General features: G+C 34.2%; 1 protein-coding gene across 1 annotated transcript in view; it reads right to left on the reverse strand.

Moving 5' to 3' along the window:
- The window catches only part of LOC106870722 (zinc finger protein GLIS3), a 122,363-nt gene that overhangs the window by 16,646 nt on the left and 81,379 nt on the right, over positions 1–24,338 (reverse strand). The window contains exons 2-4 of the mRNA XM_014916892.3: positions 10,402–10,749; positions 6,281–7,794; positions 262–423 (exon numbers count right to left, since the gene is read on the reverse strand). Of these exons, the coding sequence (XP_014772378.2) occupies positions 262–423; positions 6,281–7,794; positions 10,402–10,744 (2,019 nt within the window). The 5' untranslated portion in view covers positions 10,745–10,749. The remainder of the gene's footprint in view (positions 1–261; positions 424–6,280; positions 7,795–10,401; positions 10,750–24,338) is intronic.

Consider the following 24,338-nt stretch of genomic DNA (forward strand, 5'->3'; position numbering starts at 1 on the left):
CAAAGTGCAACTCAGTGGGATTGAACCCTAGTTAGTTGTTGCAAAGCAAACTTCGAAACCACACAGCTATATTTGTGTCCATATTAGACAATCTAAAGCTAATATGCTTGTTTATATGTTGATATTTCCCTTATATCTAACTAAATTTCTCTGATCTTTTTACCCATAGTTCATACTAGTTATCAGCATCAACTGTCAAAAAAAAAAAAAGAAAGAAAGAAAGAGTGGAACTGAAGCTTGAAGTTGTAAAATTTAACTCACAGTGTCTAAATGGGTTCTCTGATGTTTTGCACGATCTGAAGAATTACTGAAAGCTTTTTGACATTCTGAGAATTGACAAAGGTATGGCTTTTCACCGGTGTGGGAGCGTAGATGGATTTTCAAATTTTCCAGTCTGGAAAATGCTTTGTTACAACCCTCATACTAAAAACAAAAAAAAAAAAAAAAGAAGAAAAAATATAAAAATATGTAAAAACAATATATACAGAAACAAACCTGTAAAAAGAGAGAGAAAAAAAAAATTCTTAAAGATCATTTTCTTTTTCATTGATTAAAATAGTGTCATTGATCATAGTTGTTCAACAGCTTTCTCACCATGTGGGGGTTTAAAATAGCAAAAAGACTCTATGAAGTCTAGTGAGATGATGTACTAAATAATTAAAATTACTTTAAAGAAAGCTCACCCCTGGAAGATCCATTCTATATATAGAATACTATTATAGAGGCCATGTATACTTTTATGGAAGTTTAGTATTTGAATTATTTATTCGATGAAGCCTCAACAAAACTTGTCTTTTTATTTTATTCATCTATTATAATTCCATTCACATCTCAAATGTATTGTAATAATGTAAAACTGACCCTACTGTCTGATAGATATGTTTTTGACACCAGAAGGATGGAAAGCTAAAGCTGACTTTGATGAGGTTTAAACTCAGAAAGTAAGAAGTTGAAGCTAAGCATTGCAAGACAAACTTTATTTAGCACTATTGATTCTGTCACTCCTCAAGCTTACATAATGTTTTTTAAATCTAAAAGAGTCTTAAAGAAAAAAGATGGTAGGACTCCCTCCTTCACTAATTAAATTTTCATTCACAAACATCATATATATATATATATATATATATAGGAATCTAATGCTATTAGCTTAGTTTTTCCTTGGGGCTGGCCAGATTGGAGCAATCTCAAGTATAACCAGCCGAAATTGCAAAGATAATCTGGAACTCGACTGAAGAAAGAATACTCTGAATGACTCGGCCTTGTTTTCTTTGTATTGTCTTTCTGGATGTTTTGTTGTCCCTTTTTTGTATCACCTAACTGTCTGAATGTTTTGCGTTCTTGTCCCATTTTGTATTTTTTATATATAAAACATATAGTGGCGTACATACACTTTGGTCTCTTATAAGTAAGTATATATTTATCTAAATCTTGTACGACTCTATTCTTTCTTTTATTCTTTCCTTCTCCCTTTCACACTTACTTCGTTCATTCCATTCCTCGTTCTTTATATATATTCGTTCCCCCTCTCTCACATTTCCTTGCCTTCTCTTCATGCTCAATTTCCCTCCTCTTTTCACTTCCCTGTGTCCCTGTCATTTTTTCTCACCCCTCCTAATTTCTTTTGTCCTTCTGCCTCTACCTCTTTCTCTTCTCTCCCCATATGACTGGTGTTCGGCCAAGCCTGACCTTTCTTTCTTGGTTCGGCCGCCATCCATGCAACATCTATATTCCTCCCTGTGCCCGTGAAATCTTGTATCCCTGCCGTAAGGCTTTACTTCCACACACGCCAGCTTAATTTAATTCGTCCTTAGTTGAAAGACACATGTTATTATGTCCTGTTATTTGTATTTGCGTAACATTCTCCATTTTTTTCTGTCCTTGTCTTCATATACATTCACTGCTTTCTTCCAAGGAATCTAATGCTCTTAGCTTAGTTTTTCTTGGGGATGGCCAGATTGGAGCAATCTCAAATATAACCAGCCAAAATTGCAAAGATAATCTGGAACTCGACTGAAGAAAGAAAACTCCGAATGACCCGTCCTTGTTTTCTTTGAATCGTCTATCTGGATGTTTTGTTGTCCCTTTTTTGTATCACCTAACTGTCTGGATGTTTTGTGTTCTTGTCCCATTTTGTGGACAAGAAAGAAGCTCATCATATCTATAGGTATATATATATATATATATATATATATATATATATATATATATATATATATATATATATATATATATGTATGTGTGTGTTTGTTGTTTGTGTCTGTGTTTGTCCCTTCCCACCATCACTTGATAACCAATGCTGGTGTATTTACGTCCCCGTCACTTAGACTTAGCAGTGTGTGTGTGTGTGTGTAAAAAAAGTAAATATATATATATATATATATATATATATATATATAGAAAGATAGATAGATATATATATATATACATATATGCCATTCATTAAGCTCATATCTCATATATTGTTCTCATGCTTTGCAGTGGCTTTTGTGACCTGTTTTTAGCATGAAGGTTTTCATTTTCTAAGGGCATTCAGTTTGATTGCGATTGAAACAGCATTAGATCAAAATAGCCATCTGTGTATCATACTAAATGTATATACACTATAGAAAGGTCTACTGCCATAGTTTTTGTCTGTTCACTAAGTTTCTTTTTCCAGCCCGGCTGCAGTATCAGTGAATGTGTTATTTACTGTTTCTTATATATCGAAGTACAAATATCATTCAGATATGTGACAAATGAATACACATTATGGACAAGCCTCAAGAATGGTGAAACACATCTAACATTCCCATGAATCACTGTTACAACAATATTCATTTCACTTTGATATATATTGTGTTTTTAACAGTATGTCTATGAAGAGATTTTCTCTCAAACAAAAACCACAAGAGCAAGCCTTTCTATGCTGTATAAACATTTAGTATGATACACAGATGCCACAGAGACCATTATTTCTCTATGTCCTTTGTTGTTTTGGTTAAGGCACAAGGAAGACAAATATTGGTTAGACTAGGACATAGGACAATTTTGGAAAAGAAGGTATAAAGTGAACTGAAATACTGCTATATAATTACTTCCACTAACATTATTGTTCCTAAACAGATGAAAAGCAGAGTGACTTGAAATTTGAAGATCAAACATATAAAAAAAAAAATAATAAACACCATGATTCAGTGAGGGAGATTCTCTGGGGTTGCTATCTGTGAGAGAAACAACAATCAAATCTACCTTAAATTACACTACCTTTTTGAAAAGGAAGGGAAATGTAGTCCTAGATGCAGCACCTGAGAGAAGGATGAGATGGTTATAGCTAGAATGTCTTGGATTGTAGATTTACTCAGTCAGGGCTAGCTTGGTGTTACAACAACAACAACAACAACAGCAACAGCAGCAGCAGCAACAGCAACAACAACAACAACAACAACAACAACAACAACAACAACAAAACACTATGAGAGATAGTATCATGCACTGTTATTTGTGTTATCTAAAGACCCTACATCAAGAATCAATACTAATTTGTTTCATGTGACAAGTCAGTAGATTAATTAGCCAGCCAGCTAAAATGTAGGTGGCATGGCTATATGGTAATGATGTTTGTTTTACACCAATATGGTGCCTGGTTCAATCCCTTAGTCTTGTGCCTTGAGCCAGTGTCTGTTACTATAGCTTGGATTGACCAAACCCTTGAATGGAATTTGGTAGCTGGAAACTGTATGAAAGCTACTTAGACTATTCTTGTTCTTTGGCAGTAGACTTAATCCATTGCCTAGTTCAAGGGTTTTCAAACTGTGGTCCACGGACCACAGGGGGTCCGCAAGGACAAGACAGGTGGTCCGTAGACAGCAAATACTTTTTATGGGCAATTTGATTTTATATATGTTTTTTATCGAAATCTTTTAATTGACAATAAACCTATTTGTTAAATACTGTTAAATAAATAAATGCAAAAATATATGTTATTTTAAGCAAATATTTATGCATAAATTTCATAAGCGTTTATAACGGGGTCCCTAAGGTAAAGCCTGAAATATAAAGGGGTCCGCAAGTCAAAAAGTTTGAAAACCCCTGGCCTAGTTTAATACAGTCACCTGACCAGTAAACTCTGCTTCAGCAGAATCCACAACTCTGTTACAAGTATATGAGCCAGGTCTCTGGTTTGAGGATAACATTCTCCTTTCCTCCCTCCAGTCTCAGAAATCCAAGTAAAGATCATGGGTGTTTTTCTTCCTCCTCTGATTAAGTCAGAAAGGAAACAGTGCCTTCTACCACAGTCACAAGTGGAATTTGGTAGACAGAAACAGTGTGGAAGTCCGTCATAGAAATTTTTAGCTAAGAGCAATCCACTCTACCTCATATTCATTTACTTGGAGAAGATTTTTCCCAGTGTCCCATGATCTGGGAGTTGTTAAGAGAATGGGTTGTAGATTAATGGCTTGTAAGAGCTATACATGTCATTTACATGGGTGTTGTCAATAAGGCAAGCATTACCAACAAGTTCTGTAAGGAATTTAAAATGCAGATATATTGCATATCAGGGTTTGATTTTCAGCCCCTTTTTCTTTATTGTAGTTCCCCAGAGGTATTCAAGACTAGCTATCCATGTGAACTGCTGTATGGTAACAACTTAGTTCTTGTTGCTAATTGGTTGAAATATGAGAGGAAAAGTTCCAAACAGGGAAGCAGAGCTGAGAATCAAGAGGCCTAAAAGTAAACAATGTAAAGGTCTCAGCAAGAAAAATGTAGAACTATATAGAGTCAGCAGATGAGACCCAGAAATACTCAATATAGAAAACATGTAGTGCTCAAATGATTTGAATTAAACTCTAATGTAATTACTATCTCCATATCAGATGATAAAACTCCAGCATAGTCACAGTCCATGAAACCAGCGAAAGAAAAAAAAAGAATCACAATTTTCTATTTCTCACCCTTAAAAACTTGAGGTTTCTGAGAGTTCTACTTAAAGAAATCTGATTGTAGATACCACCCTTTTGTTAATGCCGTCCTTGAGAAGACATAGTCATCATAGAAAACTTCTATAAATCTTTGGTCTTGTGCTTATGTCAATAATTATTTGGAAGTGTTAAATGAATTTACAAAAAAATTCATAAGGCCTGGTGGTTATTGCCCATCTTCAACATAAGTATCTGAGTTCTCACACATATATACACAACCAGCATCTTATCTCCCAAACAATCACCACAATTACGCTCTGATTAACATACTTCCATGGCTACTTGTACACTTACAGAGCCACTAGTACACCTACACTACAGTTAGCAGAATGTGACAATCACCACACACACACACACACACACACACACACACACAGCTACCACTGCACCAGCACAGTATTACATTTTCACAGTCATCATGATACCTAACTTCACCTCTAAAGGCTTCATACAACTATAACTACAAATCACTGTTGCTACTAAACCTGTTTAGCCATCATTACTATATCTGCCATACTTTTATAGCTAGACCACTTGTATAAACAGTGGAGACACATGGCATAGTGGTTAGGGTGTTGGACTCATAATCAAAAGATTGTGGTTTCAGTTCCTGGACCAGGTGGTGTGTTATGTTCTTGTGCAAAACACTTCATTTCACATTGTTTCAGTCCACTCAGCTGGTAAAAGTGAGTAATCCTGCGAAAGGACCAGTATTCCATCCACAGAGGAATACCTACACTAGAGAAACTGCGAAACCAGCCCTATGCTCCTTGTGGAGTGATGTGGACTAACCAGTTGTATAAACACCCTACTTAATGTGATACTTCTATGGGCAATTTAGCCATCACAACTTAGCTATCACATTTACTACTGCTTTGAATGGGCCTCATGGAGGCGAGGTGGCTGAGTTCCTTTCGAGCATTGGGCCTCATGGAGGCAAAGTGGCTGAGTTCCTTTCGAGTGTTGGCATTATGTTCCTTTCGAGTGTTGGCATTATGTCGTACTTGAGAAAAAGACCCATTAAGCAGAGCAAAATCACAGTCATGGCAGATACTGCAAAATGGCCCCCATACCAGTGGCATATAAAAGTACCCATTACACTCTTGGAGTGGTTGGTGTTAGGAAGGGCATCCAGCCATAGAAAAGCATGCCAAATCAGACTGGATCCTGGCACAGCCTTCAAGCATGCCAGCCCAGTCAAACTGTCCAGCCCATACCAGCATGGACAACGGACGTTAAATGATGATGATGATGATGATGTAGCTCTGAGTAAAGCTACATGGTCAAATATATGAACAGAAGTATTTTAGAAGTTAACTTACTGTGCATTTGTTTGGTTTCTCTCCTGAATGTACCCTCATGTGTATCAAAAGTTTGTATCTAGCATTAAAAGGTTTCAATCTGCGTTGGCAACCCTGCCAGAAACATGTAAAGTCTTCAGCTTTCCTCTGATCAATGTGCACTTTTTCAATGTGTCGCACAAGTTCATCTTGCTCAGTAAACAATAAATTGCAATCAATCCACTTGCAAATTTGTTTTTTCTCTCCATCTTCAAAATGTTCTGCTTTTACAGTCAAGTTTGATGAAAGTTGAAGGCCTGCAGATGTCAATGGAAGCCCAATTTGTTGTTTGAGTTTTTGTTCATGTAGGGCTTGTGCATAAGATGGAGGTGGACGTGTGGGAATTGTCCCTGTGTCATTGGTACTTACAGAGGTCGGGTTATCAGCAGGGGGCTTACTGTTTGGATTGTTGTTGATGTTTGTTGTCATGTTGTTGTTATGGTTGTTGATCTGCTCATTGAAGTTGTTGCTTGAGAAAGGGACTGAGAACTGCTCAGTGTCCAATGTGGCCATGCGCTGATTGCTATACATCTGTTCTACATAAGCGACTTGGTCTTGAGGAATAACCAGTTGGTTCCTCATGAAAAGATCTTTATTGTCACTTGAAAGAGGCAACAGATAATTCTCTAGGCTATTTAAACCAAGATTTGAATCAATTTCCTTTTTTATTCCATAAGATATTCCTTGTGGGGTATAGCTGAAGTTACGACTACCAGATGAGCCTGACCCTGAGTTGGGTGTTCCACAGCTCCGAGCTGATAAATGCCCAATGTGCTGAGGGGAAAAACTTGCTGATGAGATCCGTGATCCATTGAGGCAGGCTACCAGTGAAGTAGGTGATGTTCTGATTAGAGTTGTAAGTTCAACCCCATCTATTGATAAAGGCGAGGTTGTCTTTCCAGAGAGACGAGAGCTCATATTGGCAGAGTGTCTTGGACTGTTATTAAATGAGAAAGGTGTTGGAGAATTCTCCACAAAGTAAGGAGACAAGGATTTTGAGCTTTCACATGGTATTTGTTGATTGTCACTACCTGTTAATAAGTTGGCAGTGAAAGGAAGTTCATTTGCATTCTGAGAACTGGAGTTAGCTGACTGTGACTCTATTTTGTTGTTGTTATTATTGCTATTGTTGCCATTGTTGTTGGTGTTGCTGCTTAGGTTATTGTCAACTTGAAATAGAGAGGATTCTAGAAAATTATGTTTATCTACAATATTATTGTTGTTTATAATGCTTTGGGTTGTGAGTCCTATTGATCGGTCACCAATGCCATAATATTGGGATGAAGACTGTGAGAGTATATTATCTCTTGGTGTTGATCGAATGCTTGAGTTTTCACTTAGAGTTGGTGTGTGATTCTGCAAAACAGGCCCTGATGGCAAACTACTTGAATTTAGGCTTTTGTTGAGAGGTTCTAATCGTACAGCATTAAAACTGATGTTTGGATTGCTTTGTCGAACATTCAAACTTATACATTGTGGCCCATAGAAAGCTCCATCTGGAAAATATTAAACAAAATGGTAAAATATATGGAAGGCTGACATTTAAGAAAATGCAAGGCAAAATTTCAGTAAATGATGACTAGATAAAGATTTGTTCATGCTTTTATTATTTAAAGTCTAAGATATTCCTTTGCATATTATTGGAACATCACAGAGACAAGTGGAGAAGTTTAAGCATCTTGGAGCTGTATTCATAAGTAATGGAAAGCAGGAGGTTGAGTTGAATGCTGGATTGCAGGTGAAGGCACAGAAATGCACCAGCCCATGTGTTCAATCCTCAGAGGAGGAGAGGCAGGCAAAAAAGCCAAATGTACAGTCTTCAGTTTAGTTTATGTGCCTATCCTCCCTTATGGTCATGAATGTTAGATAATGACCAAAAGAGTACAAACGTAAATACAAGCAGCCGAGAATGGGGTTCCTCCAAAAGGTCTCTGGAAAAGGATTACTTAACATGTTGTGTAGCTTGGATCCCAGAGAGTTTCTCCAGGTTAAGCCTCTACTTCTCTACATTGAGTGGTCATAGCATTAATACTACAAACATGTGATAAGAATGTTGTAGGAAAGAATCACAAAACAGATTCTTCAAACCTAGCTAACCAGTAGGAGTCCTAGAGATAGACCATGAATGAGATGGTTTGATAAGAATATCCGTAGTCTTAGTTCATCACACCTGAAAATCCAGCTGGTTGCTTTTGATAGGACCCTATGGAAGAAGTGCTTGAGGACTCTACTCTGACAGTCCTCTCAGGAATAGAGGACAAAGAAGATGGATGGATGGATAAGATAACCCTTTTAACCATAGAGCACCCAAATGTTAATTCCACACTTTCATAGAATTAAAATGACAAAACTGAAAACTTGGAATCCTCTAATGATTCTATACATTTGAGCAATAATATTGCATGCAAGTAGTTATGATATCTGAGAGATGTTATGTGTGTATGTATATATATATATATATATATATATATATATATATACATACACAGCCCATCATCATTGTATTATGACTGCTTTCTTTGCTGGCATCATTTGGATGAGTTGTGGCTGCACTCCTAGATGGGTCAGAGGACCACACCTCACTTCATTTCATTTTTAGTCAAATGATTGGTGGCATTGTAAATGATATACTTGCAGTACATGGTGCTGCAGAAAACTATCCACTCATAGCAAAATGTATTCTGACATAAGGATAGGGTTTAGAAACAATGATAATTATTTCATACATTTTCATACCCCACTGAGCCCACCTTTTCTGCTTCTTCACCTTGCATCCTCACCACCTTCTTATCTACTCCTACCATTTCCCATCTCATCATTACTCTCCATCTCTCATGTTTCTGTTACCTGTGCTGATCATCACATCAAAAGTATTTCATCTATGTCTATTTTATTTGTAATAATTATATATACACATATATATATATACTTGACAATATCATATATGTAAGGTTGTTGTAAAATAGGTAGTCCAGTCCTGAAAATCAGCCCATATTCATATAAAAATATTTATGTTAAAAGTTCACTTGATGGTAAGAACATTTTATGAAGTTGAGGTTTAAGAGGATGATAAGTACTTGAACTCATGTTATTGCAATCTCAGGCTCACACACAATATAACATAGTAGCAAGAAATCAAAGCTCTCCCTAAGTCTGTAAACAACTCCTTATTCAATGGAAGTCTTGCTAGGCTTATATATGCATATAACTACTGGCAACATAATGATCAACCAACAACAAATTCTCACAAATCACATTAAAATATTTTGTAGTGTGTATGCGTGATATTAAAAAAGTCTATGGTGTGATTGTTATTCCTTTTTTTACTTGTTTTGATTCACTGGACTGCAGCCATGCAGGCACAGCCTTGAAGAGTTTAGTCAAACAAATCAACTCCAGTACATTTTTTTAAAGCCTGGAACTTATTCTATCAGTTTCTTTTTTTTAAACTACTAAGTTATGGAAATGTAAACAAACTGACACCAGTTGTCAAGCAGTGGTGTGAGACAAACACAAAGATACACAAATATCACTAAACACACACATGATGGGTTTTGTTCAGTTTTTGTCCATAAAATTTGGTTGGCCTGAGGCTATAGTAGAAGACACTTGTCCAAGGTGCCATACAGTGGGACTGAACCTGGAACCATATGGTTGGGAAGTAAACATCTTGCCACACTGCCATACCAGTACCTGATTGATCTCTGTGTTGTCTATAGTAACATGCACATATCATAAACCCAGCAAGATTCAACTATAATCAATCCAGAATCTTCTGGACAAAATCAAAGGTAGCAGCCTAAACTGGAAATTGGAGAAAGAGAAGAAAAGGAATGTTGTTAATATTTAGTCCTAGGCCAGCAGTGACCAAGCAGATTAAAGATATTCCAGTTCTGACTATCTTATCTATTTTACTTTTTTTTTCAACATTTTATTTCTAAGGACACATTATTCATTGTGTCCTTCGTTTTAAAGGCAGTGTTATGTGATTTATGGGAATTTGACTGATGTTTCTAGCATGACTAGAGATCACATCAAGGTTTCCTTGTTGGCTCGGAAGTTTCTGATAGATGAAAACAGGAAAAACTTAGAAGGATACTTACTGTTTCTATTAAGTCGGGAGCAAGAATTTGATTGTAAGGAGCCGGATACAATATAAGAAATGTTTTTAGTTGTTTGCTGTGCAGTACAGGGTATATTTTGCACTGGATCTCTGGGAGTGTTGATCAATTTACTGCAGTTGGGATTCCTGCGAGATGTTTTCAGTGGTGGCAACTGCACTGATTTATCACTGGGTTGTAGGACTGGTGGTGTCTGGCTGCAATTTGTTGGCAGTGGGGTCTCCGACTGGATCCGGAGAGCAGGGATGTGCATATTTACTCGAGTATTTGACTCTCCTTTAGAAGAAGGGATTCCACCTTGGTTATACAGGTTCGGTCCACTCATTTTTTCTGCAAAATAAAATTAAAACTGAATGAATAAAAGAAACAGTATTATTGTTGGAAACCATCATTATAACAAACATTATTCAGTGCATTCATATTTTTGATGTCTTATCCTTAGCTCACAGACATATCATTTCTTCTCTCTGTGTCTTTTACCTCTGTTATAATAACCACTGCTCTTCTGAACATGCAAACTGAATACTCCATTTTTCAATTGGTCCATCTGACAGACCAGTCCCTTCTCCACCTGGCCTCATCATCTAGATCCTGTACTAAATACTTCATTTATCCTTCCATCTGGAACATATAGATGTTCAAAGTGAACATCAATCTACATCACTTTAACTGGTAGTGTATGGTCTGGAAAGGTCAACTAACTCATAAAGAGGAATAAAAATTTCCTTTGTATAAACTACAAAAATGATAACCATGTATATCTAATGAGTAAGAAAATAAACATTTCATATAATTCATCTGGTAGTATAATGTCATTTATGGAATTAATAAAATTAATCCAGTACTTGACTAGTACTTGATTTTAGTGAGTCAAAGCAAAGTTGAGTTCGGCAAGGTTTGAACTTGGAATGCAAAGGTCTATAACTTGATACTGCTAGTCATTTTATCTGACACTCTAATGGTTCTGGTAAACTAGCACAACTGCCAAGGGATTTAGGATGGAGGTGGTGAAAAGTCTAATTTACGGACAAAACATGTTCAGAAGCATTATCTCTCTTGTTAGTAGTAAATGACAAATAATCGAACCTGTTTCTGTCTTCCATATCAAATTAGAAATTTCCATTGTTAATTATGTTGGCAAACATATGACATGTATGTCAGTAGTGATGTTCGATGCATTTTTAGGTGACATGTAATAGACTTAACAAAAAACAAAAAGAATCTTCTAGCAAAATCACGATATAGATAGCCTATCAATGAGTATTTACCTAAAACTAAAATACATATATATATATGTGTGTGTGTGTGTGTGTGTGTGTGTGTGTGTGTGTGTGTGTGTGTGTATGTATATGTATGTATGTTTGTATATGTGTATATATGCATATATATATATATATATATATATATATATATATATATATATATATATAAGCGCACACATATGTATGTATATGTGTGTATATATATATATATGTATATATAGATAAAACTTACATGGGAAAGGATGCATGGCGTTCGATCATATAATAATATAAGTAGTTTATAAACATGTGCATATATCCATTCATATATGTACATACCTACATCTATATGTATACATACATGCATATATGGGTATAGGACATCACAAAAAAACGTTGAACAATGAGAAACGAAAACATAAGGACGAAAACAGAAAACGAACTTTTTTTCGAACAACGAAAAAAACAAACAGAGAAACGAGACATGCAACATAAAGAGTATAATCCTTCGTCAGTTGTCCCAGTTCCATCTGCTCCACGTTTCAAAGGCAAGGACGATATGCGACTTCGTTGGAACAGTCCTTCCCGCAAAGCAAATTAAATAAAATTTGGAATTTTTTGCAGAGGGTGAAAGTGTTAACAAGAACAGGATAGTTCTTACTGTCTTGTTCTCGTTGTCCTGTTCTTGTTAACACTTTCACCCTCCGCAAAAAAATTCCAAATTTTATTTAATTTGCTTTTGCGGGAGTGTATTTGTACGTGTGTGTATTTATGTATGTGTATATGTGTGCATGTGCGTGTATGTATGTATGTAGAAATATATGTATGTATGTAGAAATATATGTATGTATATATATATATATATATATATATATATATATATATATATATATATATATATATATATATATATATATATATATATGTGTGTGTGTATGTATATAAAAATATATAATATATATATATGTGTGTGTGTGTATATGTATGTATGTATGTATGTATGTATATATATATATATATATATATATATATATTTTATATGGAAATGTATATGTATATATATATACGCACGTTTTTTGTTGAGAATGCGTGCTCCTTTATTATTTTTTATGTTTGTATCCATTCCTTACACATGCACCATTATGTATGTGTGTGCGGGTATGTGCACGTGTGTGTCGTATGTGGTGTATGTGTTGTGTATATATGTATGTATCTGAATTAATTAATATCGTCTTTGTTTCTTATCTTTTTTCGTTTTTTCTTTTTTCAGTTGCCTTCCCTACCTATGGCCAATTTTTTGAGTGGAGAAATTCTGTTGAACACACCGGCCTACCCTGTCTTTGATCGCCGTCTCTCTCTGAATAAAACTCTTTGACTTTGTCTCTGCTTTCACTCTCAAACATAGTCTTGTTCATCAGCTTTAAACTTCTGGTAAATTATATATATATTTGTGTGCGTGTGTGTGTGCGTGCGTGCGTGTATGTGTGTGTGTAATGTATGTATATAATTTAGAGAAAAAACCTCTATTAACAAATTCAATAATGAAAAACGTTATTCAAACCATCTAGAGAAATAAATATACTATAAAAACCTTATTCTAAAAATCAATAAATTACATAATCAATAAATAGTATTAAATAGACTACGCCCGTTTCGTGGCTATATTTTAAAATAAATTCGATTCGATCTAAAAATATAGTCATTCTTCAGGTCTAAAATAATCATAAGAATAATAAAAATAATAATAAAATCAACGTACGTATCTTAACTTATAATAATTATGAAATAAATATAGAATAATACGTGTTTTAACAATAAATGATTGAAAAGCATTTAACAACATTACTTAAAATAAAACCACAACTTATCTTATAGAAGAATTTCTGTTAAACTAAAATTTCAAACGTAATACGTAGAACTTAGCGTTTATAAGAAATATATCACGTGAAAATATGGCGTAAATATAAAAATTATATAGAATTATATAGAATAGATAGAATATGTATCTAAACTGTTAAAATGACAAAATGTATTTTAGCTGTGAGAATAAGAAAAAATTAACTGTAGTATACCATTTACCGGAAAATTATAAAGTCTAAATAATTTAAAACTAAAATACGTAAAATACATAATATACATAAGTTAAGCTAAATTTTTACAATTTAATCTATTTTCATTAATCTATTTATTTATTTAAAAAACTTCTTAGTTTAATCTTATTCTAAATATGTCATATACCCAATATAATCTCGTACTAATATACACACTTAACTACTACAAATTATATCTACAACAATTAGTAACATAAAATAGGGTTTATATATTTACACAAATTAGCTAAACTTATTATATAAGTAATTTAACTTATATCTACATTTGATTTTACGTTTATCTAGGGAATTAATTATTTTTTTATTATTAGTTAATAACATCTCCTTAAATTCGTTATATATATATTTACTCGTTTTTCAATAATACTATTATGTATACGTATAACCCTCTATGGCTTTCTTATACTAGTGAAATTGTCACATTGTACTCTAAAAGACACACGTGGCCTTGTTTACACTGTATTTCGTCTAGAACGGTGTTTATTATTATTATTATTATTATTGTTCAGTAGTTTTATTTTTATAACGTGCTTTCACTTCACTACCGAGCGCAGCTCTGTGCGCCTTGGGTATGTGCTCTGGTTTGCTGTGGTGCTCTTATGGTTACTGTATTGAAAGTGTTTTGCGTAGGATGTGTGCAGTGCCCAGTAGTGCAATTTTCTGTATGTTATATATATTTGTAAGCCCTGGTGTTTTTATGTATTTGTCTGAATATTTTTTTATTATACCTAAGGCACCTACTATGATAGGAATTGTTTCTGTTTTTAGATTCCACATTCGAGTTACCTCTATTTCCAGGTCTTTGTATTTTGAAAGTTTTTCCATTTCTTTTAGAGAAACGTTGTCATCTGCTGGTATTGATACATCAATTAGAAAGCATTTTTTTTCTTCATGATCTTTGACAACTACATCTGGTCAAATTTGCCTTAATTTCTCTATCTGTGTGTATTGGCATATCCCAGAGTATGGTTGCTTTCTCGTTTTCTGTGACCTTTTCTGGCGTGTTTTATTATTATTATTATTATTATTATTATTATTATTATTATTATTATTATTATTATTATTATTTTAAACACATCCGTTGGATTCTTATGCTAGAGTTTCACTGCACATATACACTTGCATACACATTGATATATTTTTATTTTTTATTTTTATTTTTCATCTCTCTCACCATTATTATTGTTGATATCATTATTTTTCCCGTTCACAACTTCGTTTGTAAGTTACCAGATTTCCCTTACTGCTCTATCTGTGTTCTCTTAATGTATCTTATTTTATTTTCATTTTATTTTATTTTTATTTCATTTTACTTCATCTTATTAAACTTTTTTGATGTCCTTCAAAAGATTCTTCACTGATGAGAATGACAATGCATCATCATCATCATCATTGTTTAACGTCCGCTTTCCATGCTGGCATGGGTTGGACAATTTGACTGAGGACTGGTGAAACCAGCTGGCTACACCAGGCTCCAATCTGATTTGGCAGAGTTTCTACAGCTGGATGCCCTTCCTAACGCCAACCACTCCGAGAGTTTAGTGGGTGCTTTTACGTGCCACTGGCACGAAGGCCAGTCAGGCTGCATAAATTAAATTTTAAATTTTATTTTTATTTTTCTGCTTCACCATCTCTCCATTTTAATACTTGTTTATGGTATATTCTCATACCTATAACAAATCTCCTCAAACACACACACACACATATATATATATTCATATTGGGTTAACCCATAAATAATGTGTTTTTTTTTTCAATTACATGAACTAAACGTCAGACGGGGACTACCTGCATCAACTTGCTATAAAAGCAGGTAGTAATTTTACCTTGTACTTATTCTTAGTGCAAATTTTGAAGAGTGCCGTTCTATTTTAACAGTTATTTTTTCAAAGCGATAATGGAAATGACAAAAGAGCATACTTGGTATATTTTGCTTTATGAGTTCAATAAAAGCAACAACGCATGGGGAAGTGAAAGGAATATTAATGCAGTATATGGGGATCGGACAATAAGTTTAAGCCAGTGTCAACAGTGGCTCCCGAACTTCTGAGATGGAAACTAGAACCTAGAAGACAAGCCTCATCCTGGAAGATCTGTAGCTTGATGAGGACGTCCTGTAAACCCTGGTGGAACACAGTCTCATCATAACTGTTGAGAACTAGCAGAGAAGCTTGGATTTGGTCATTCAACTAGTCATTCAAATCAGCACTAGAAGAAAAATGACCACTTTTGGTTTCAAGACGTTGCCAGTGCCGCTGGACTGGCTCTTGTGCAGGTGGCATGTAAAAAACACCATTTTGAGCATGGCCATGGCCAGTAGCGCCTGACTGGCCCTCGTGCTGGTGGAATGTAAAAGCACTCTACACTCTTGGAGTGGTTGGCGTTAGGAAGGGCATTCAGCTGTAGAAACTCTGCCAAATCAGATTGGAGCCTGGTGTAGCCAGCTGGTTTCACCAGTCCTCAGTCAAATTGTCCAACCCATGCCAGCATGGAAAGCGGACGTTAAACAATGATGATGATGATGACTTCAGTATCAAGAATTATTGAAGAAATTAAAATCTCAACACACCAATATAAAAAGGTTTGCTGTCACCAATAGATATCAACTAGTTCATAACATATGTACTAAAGTTTACTAATACAAAGTACTAAAAATGATGTGTGTTTCAAGATTAAAGTTTATAATGTCCCATAAAACATTTTGGTTTCATTTAGTTCTCATTTTAAGAATCAATAAATCCTTTAAGAAAAGGACAAGGTAAGAAAAACAGCATAAAGAAAGTGTTTCCAGGACTTCATCATCGTTTTTACATTTGACAATTAATACTTAAAAGACGAAGATTTATGAAGAGCCCTCTTGTTTGGAATTGTTAACAAAACTGTTTTAGATTATTGAAAAAAGAAACAGGAACAAATAACAACAAAATATAATTGGTAGATAAATGAAATCAGAGCATTACATGAAAAATAAAAAATAAAAATAATGGAGAAAAAATTGTTTAGATTGGAATAAGATTGAGATTTGTTTCCCCTCCACCTTTTCTTTTTTTCCCTTCCCCTTCCCTCAATCTGATCTACTTTTGACACAAGTACTTTGTCATAGTGAGGCTGAAAGGAGGCAAGGTAGTTGGGGTGGTGGTTATAGTTTAAAAATGAGTTGCCAGGTGAGAAGAAAGTTCTGCTTGCTGTAACATGACTTGTAGCAAATGTTTGTATTCTGACTACTCAGGACTTAGTAACAACAACAACAACAACAACAACTACAACAATAAAAGCTTACAAAAAAAGTAAAAAAAATATGGTCAGCTAATTGAAGTAATTGCGTCTGTCAACCAATAAAGATAACGGGCAGTCATTAAAAGTTGGGAGCCCATCAATGTCAATTATATAAAGTCTATAGAATAAATACATCTCTTTTTTTTTTTTTTTTTTTTTTTGACTCTAGAAAAGCCAATTGCACAGTTTCAGTGTCAGAAATGTTAATTTCTTAAAAACTTTTTAATGTGTTTAACATATTTGTTTATAACCAGCATGTGTGTATTCTGGGATTTAGCAAAGTTGGATCTTGCTTGCATGAAGAATGGATGTTTAGCCAAAATAACCAAACAATCTTAGTCTTGTATTACAATTCTGTTCAAATCTGGGATGGTTTATTGCTTTGGGAGGATGAAAGAAAAAGTTGACCTCAGCAGGATTTGAACTTGGAATATAAATGTCTGTTGTTAAATATCAAAAACATTTTGTCCAATGTTCTAACAATTCAACCTATTATCAGTCTAGATAAGTAGATAAGATATTGATTTATTAGTTCATGTTGACTACAAGCATCTTGTTGCTGGGCACAATTCTACATAACTCAGTTCATCTAGCTGTGGTGTATAGTTACAGTATCTTCTCAGAAAGTTGCAATAGGCTTGTGTCCTATCCAGTGGTTTATTGATCCCATATTCACTAAGCACTATAGAATCCTAAGTAGAGTATAAAGTTTGAGCACGACAATTTGTGGAGATAACCTTGTTGTTTGCATGAACATTAGAAACCAGTATATTTTCACCATTAGATTTTTCATTTTCAATCATTCATCATTTACTGTCAACTATTCTATGCTTGTATGGATCAGACGGAATTTGTTGAGGCAGATATTCTATTACTGGATGCCCTTTCTGTTGCCAACCCTCAGCAGTTTCCAAGCAAGATAATATTTCCCCATGGTCAGACAAATTTTTCATGGAAGACTGGAAATGAACAACATTGCATACATGATGTTAAGACAAATACACATGCACAAGCACACACACATGTATGGCAGGGAAACTTGTTTCTTAACTATACAGTCTTGGGATCAGTCCTAATTCCCAGCACTCAGAGACACTATAAAGGATTATGGGCACTTCCCTTTCTCTTCTGATTAAACCATTAAAAAAAATGTCTTACCCAGAGAAAAACAAACCCATGATCCATGATACAAGATAGTATCATTTTAACCACTCAGTTATTGCAAATCATGAAAACCATAATGGTACCTGATAGCCTGAGGATAGACGAGACACTACATCAGATGACTAATATGACTTTTTATAGCCACATCTTAATTGCTTCATATTCTGCTGTGTGGTCATTGTTGATCTGGACCATATTTGATATGTTATCATAGAGTCTTTCTAGTCATTAGAAATTGAAAAAAAAAAAAAGAAAAAGATTGTCATGAAGGTGTGAGGTCAAGTGGTTATGGTGTTGCATTCATGATCACAAAGTCAGTCTCAATTCCTGGACTTGGTAGCGTGTTCTTGAGCAAAACACTTTATTTCATGTCACTCCAGTCAAATCAGCTGTAAAATGAGTAGCTCTATGATGGACTGACATCCTGCTCAGAGGGAATGTTGTGAACATGGTCACTTATATGCCATGGAAATCAGCTAACTGGCTCTATGAGTCAAAGAATTCAAGATAGTAAGGTCCAGAGGTTGATAATGATGATGATGAAGATGATAGATTTGTCTCTGTCTGTGTGTCTAGATGTATTTAACTTGACAACAACTCTCCAAGATGTGTAATAACTTATTCCTTAGTACAGTTAACCGATTTTAACAATTATCTTAATAATCTTACCTTGCTAGCCATCATCCCAACAAGAAGTACACAACTAGTGTACCATCATAATTGTACAGGCATTGATATATTAAACATTCTTCTATCATCACAATCATTGAAGGTCATATATTTTAATATCTTCACTTTAATCCTTGCAGAAAGTCTAATTACTGAACAAATGATTGTTTACCTTTGGACAAACCTTGTGGACAAATGATTGCCCTGAGGTATTTCCAGAAGCAAGTAATTACTTATTCATAAAGTGTTACCACCAATTCATGAAGTATTGCTAAAGGACAGATGTTTCATTTGAGCATGAAATATTGCTAATGGCAAGCAACAGCCTTATTCCCAAAGGGTTGTTAAGAGCAAACAACTACCTTATTCATGAAGTGTTGCTAAGGGCAAACAACTATCTTATTCATAAAATGATGCTAAGAGCAAACAACCATGTGTTTATGAAGTGTTGGCTGGCATTACTAAGGTCAAACGAAGCATTACTAAGCATGAAGCATTACTAAGGTCAAACGATTTGATTCATAAAGTGTTATTAAGCGTACACAATCATAATACATAATTAAAAATGAAACATCACTTGGTGAACACTCAATTGTTGCTATTTAACCCCTGGTCAACCCTGATCAAGCAAACCTATGACCAAAAGCATTCCAGCTATGACCATGGTGTCTTTTATTAAGTCATAATGTATCCAAGATTACATTGTCTAATGTGTTCTTCCTTATTTCAGGGAGTAGAATGTCATATGAGGGAGATTCAGCTGCTATTTCTCACAGATTGAGGAACTGCACAGAGGGTCTGTCATGTCATTGGCTCAGCCCTTATTAGTAGTGGAAAGGTGAGTCTCATAATCCACAAGACTATTTAACTGTAATTTGTTGCAAGTTGCCATAATGTTTAGCTACAATCCACCAAGTGTTTAGCTATAAACCCACAAAAATGTTTAGCTGCAATCAGCAATAGTGTTTAGCAATAACATTTCAACACAATTGTAAAGATTCAACAAGGCACCACTTACAGAAAGCCAATGTAACCTTAGCCTCGACTTCACTTTCCACTCTCATTCAAAACTTCTTTCTTCATCTACCCATACCATTCCCAATGTCACAACCACCCACTTCTCTCACAGGCATTGAGGCAGCAGCTACACCCAACTCTATTTGCTAGTTCTAACCTCACCTATCCTCTTCTTGAATTCTGACTTACTCTGGCTGATATCAGAATTAATTACATATTTTCTTTTGAAGTTTGGTAATATAACCATCCCTGATGCTTACATCATCAACAGAAATAATCTACTACTGTCTCAAGAACTATTGTTGTTGTTGTTTTTCATCCACTGTTAGTCTAATCAATCACAAAGATGTCATATAACTCCCATGTGCTCTCTATTCATCTTTTGCTCTTATGCCTAACATTTTCTATCTATCTACTAAATTGCCAATCTGTCTAACTTGCTTCGCTTGTTCTTCTTCAAACTAATTTGTCTACTTACCTTCCCCGTTTTAAATATCCTTTGGAAATATGCTTGGCCTATTCGATGGTTTACTTCTACTAATGTCGATTTGTATCCTTCTGTTTTAGCTGATCTCTCTACACTTTACATGTTCTCTTATCTGTTTGTCTGTCTGTCTGTCCGTCCGTCTATCTATCTATTTATCTATTTGTCCCATCTTTGTTGAGCCCCGTGTGGCTAATAAAAGAAATGTATCTATCTATCTATCTGCCTACTTCTTTATTTGGCTTCTTGTCTTTCTGTTTTTCATATTTTACCTGTCCTTCTATCTAATCTGTTTGTTTGTCTGTTTATTTTATTTGTCTTCTTATCTATCAGTCTGTCTGCATGTCCTATTTATGTCTATCTGTCAGTCTTTCTATTTCATGTCTTATTTGTTTATCTCTTTTATTTCAACTGTCTGTATTCTGTCTATTTTACCTATCCTATTAACTGTCTTTCTAGCTCACTCTTGTCTTCTTGTCTATCTGTCTACTTTACCTGTCATCTTGACTATTTTCTCTCTATTTCTTATCAGTCAGTTTTCTAATATTTACTATATTTGCGCTCTTATCTCTTTCTATTTACCTGTCCTCTTGTCTACCTGTCTGTCTACATTACTTATCTTGTCTATTTTATGTCTATTTTACTCGTCTTCTTGTCTGTCTGTCTACATGTACTTTTGTCTGTCTCTTTCTTCATGTCCACCTGCTTACTAGTTTCTTTCTCACTACTTCCATCTATTTGTCTATTTTCACCATTTTGTCTGTCTGTCTACTTTGTATGCTCTGTTGTCTGTTTATCTCTCTGTTGATTTCCTATCAAACATAATCCTGATCTAGTTCAAACTAAACATTAACATCCCATCATCTGATCAATGCCACCACCATCACTATCACAATCACCAGCATTGTCATCATCATTATAATCTCATCTTCCTTCTCATGCACAACCATCAATTCCACTACCCAAACCATTTAATCATCATCTCCTATTCTTAATCCGTCAACATCACATTCATCATCATCATACTACTACTACTACTACTATTGCTGCTGCCATGGCCACTGCTCTGGCTACTACTGCTGCCTCCCAGTGGTATTTTGGTTTAAAGTTTGTAAGATACAAACATGACTATTTCCATGAAAGACAAGAGCAAGATTTTAAGGCCTTTCAAAATCTAAGGCAGAGGCTAATTGATAAGGGACATACTATGATGCTAACTAGTCCCACATGTTATATAATTCTACTGTACTTGATAGTTTATAAGGTGCACATGCTTATAAGAAACACCTTCATTTTGGCTGGCTCTTCTTTGAAAAATTTTTTAAATCCTGTTTTTGCTTGATATTTGTAGCCCTCCCTACTTTCATCTAATTTTAAGGTTTGGTTTATTCAAATTATTATAAATCTGTCGTCCAATTAAAAAAAATAACATTAAACCTTTCATGACTATATTTCTGATTACAATATGTTCCTTATATGTTTTAATGGCATTAAAAATAATCATTAATTTAATGTGCATCAACTTTTTATATATTTATTGATATATTAAAATGATGTTTCACACACAACAAAGAGTTATTACATAAAATAGCCATCTATGTATCTCACTTAATGAACATACATTGTTGGTAGACCAATTACCACATAATTTGTCTTGAGATAACATCTCTTGTGGACTAGCTGTGTTAAAAACACAATAAATATGAGAAAGAAATGAAAATTCGTCCCAACATCGGTCAGTAAGAGCACCAGGTGCATTTCAGCCTCTTTAGACATTTTAATGGTATATACTAGCAGCCAGCCACATGCTTGTATGAGAATTCATTGTCTCTGATATTCACTGATGTGAATAGCAGCCTGAATGAACAAAACTTCAGTATATGTAACTGATGCAGTATTTAATTAAAATAGCCATCTATGTATCATACTTAATGTATTAATACTGTTGATGATAGACAAGTTACAACAGTATTTTTCTGAAAACTACTCTAATTACAAGTAAGTAAATACAGGTGAAACCCGAGATGAAAAGTTATTTATATTTTGTTTAAATAAAAAAAAAAAATAAAAAAAAATCATTAGCCAATATTATATCATATATAACTTGTTAAGTGCCCGTTACTCTTCATGTTAAAATCATCCTAAATTTTGTTCAGGTTGTTGTCTTTTCTTTTTGTTGCGAGTGATTTATCTCCTTTATTATTATACACTTATAAACTTGAATTGGAATAAATACAAGAAAACAGTTAAAGGGATTTAGGATGACTGACAAGTTCTGGTATCTGAAACTTTTAGAAGAGAAATATTTTAAATTTTCAACCCTATTATCTTCCTAGAAACCATTACTTTCACTATCTTTGTCCAATATTCTTTACATAACTGGAAATTAAAACAAACCTGGTTTGAAGCTCATGGGTTATTGTTTGTAATTTATAAGCAATTGTGAAGGCCTGCCTTCTCAGTTACTCCATTTAATTTAAATCACTGATTAAGCAACAATAGGTAGCTATCATTTAAAAAAATTTATACTGTAAGTTAAACTGTTTATGAAAAAGGTCTATCTGATCACTGTTCAAAAAAAAGATTTTTCTATCAATCAAACAAACATTGCCCTGCATGTGAAAGTTTTATGGCGTCTCCATAAAACCCTGCATTCATCATCATCTGTTGCTGGTCCTTAAATATTAGAACAAAGAAACAATGAGATAGATAGGAAAAACCTAGATGATAAGAGAAGGGAACAGAAAGCTACTGCCAAGAGAACAAGAAAGTACAATTGGTTCCTCAGTACTTTTGTTGCCATTTCTGTGTTTTTAGTAAATTGTATGGCGTAACAAATAAACAACGGGTTTGTGATGGTAGGTGGTGTTACTAGTGAGGGTTGAGTTGTTGATCATAATACTAAGAGATAGATTAATACAGAGACAAATACGAGATATGAGAGGGACAAAAGCTGATATATATATATATATATATATATATATATATATATATATATATATACACAAAGTAAATTGCAGAATAAAACCGTTAGGCCATCAACTCAAAAAGCCGTAGCCCACCAATGACCACATATAAGAAGTACAACAGACCACAAAACCAAATTAGTAAAGGGAAGTCAAAATTTTTATACATAAGAATAAAAAAATCGATTAAAAATACAATAGAACAATATAAATAAACTGCGATTAAAAGTTGATTAAAAATATTAGAGACAGGTACAATTACAGTAGAATAAAAATATATATATATAGAAAAAATATAGTAGGTAAAATCCAATTTCATAAACAGGAATACCGAAGCACACGGGACAAAACAACAACAGAACATCCAAAGTGTGGCAAAGTAAAATCCATATTTCACCATTCCACAGGTAACATCAGTAAAGTCAAACCATAAACATCATTTACAGTGGATTACAAGTATAGGTGGAACACAAACACAGAACACCTATGGCCATTTCAGGGGTATATCACTGTATTTAGAGCACAATAGAGCACAAATTGGTGATAACCCCTTCTTCAGGGTAAAAAAAGACACACAGACATCAATGAAGTCACAAGTCAAAAAAATTATAATTATGAGAGCAAGCTTAAATAAATAATGATATGGACTAGACCAAAAAAAAAAAAAAATCTAATTTTTAGTATACCCTTTAGAATAGTCAGGCAGGTTTGGTAACTAAAGACTATTAGGTTTCAAATCCAACGTAAGCCATGATGAAAAATAAATACTACCATTGTATCTATATTTTTATTATTATTTTAATATCAATATTTTTGTCTTTTTATTTTAATTTTTATTTCTATCATTACCATTACTATCACCATTACTACCATTATTACCACTACTAATACTATTATTTTTGTTCTTATTTCTATTTTTATATAGTTTTAGGAAGGTGGAGGAAAATTTATGATTGCAAAAAGGGATTACCTCGATAAACTCATTCAAGGT

The sequence above is a fragment of the Octopus bimaculoides genome, chromosome 4, assembly GCF_046866305.1.
Source record: "Octopus bimaculoides isolate indiv1 chromosome 4, ASM4686630v1, whole genome shotgun sequence".
Lineage (NCBI taxonomy): Eukaryota > Metazoa > Mollusca > Cephalopoda > Octopoda > Octopodidae > Octopus > Octopus bimaculoides.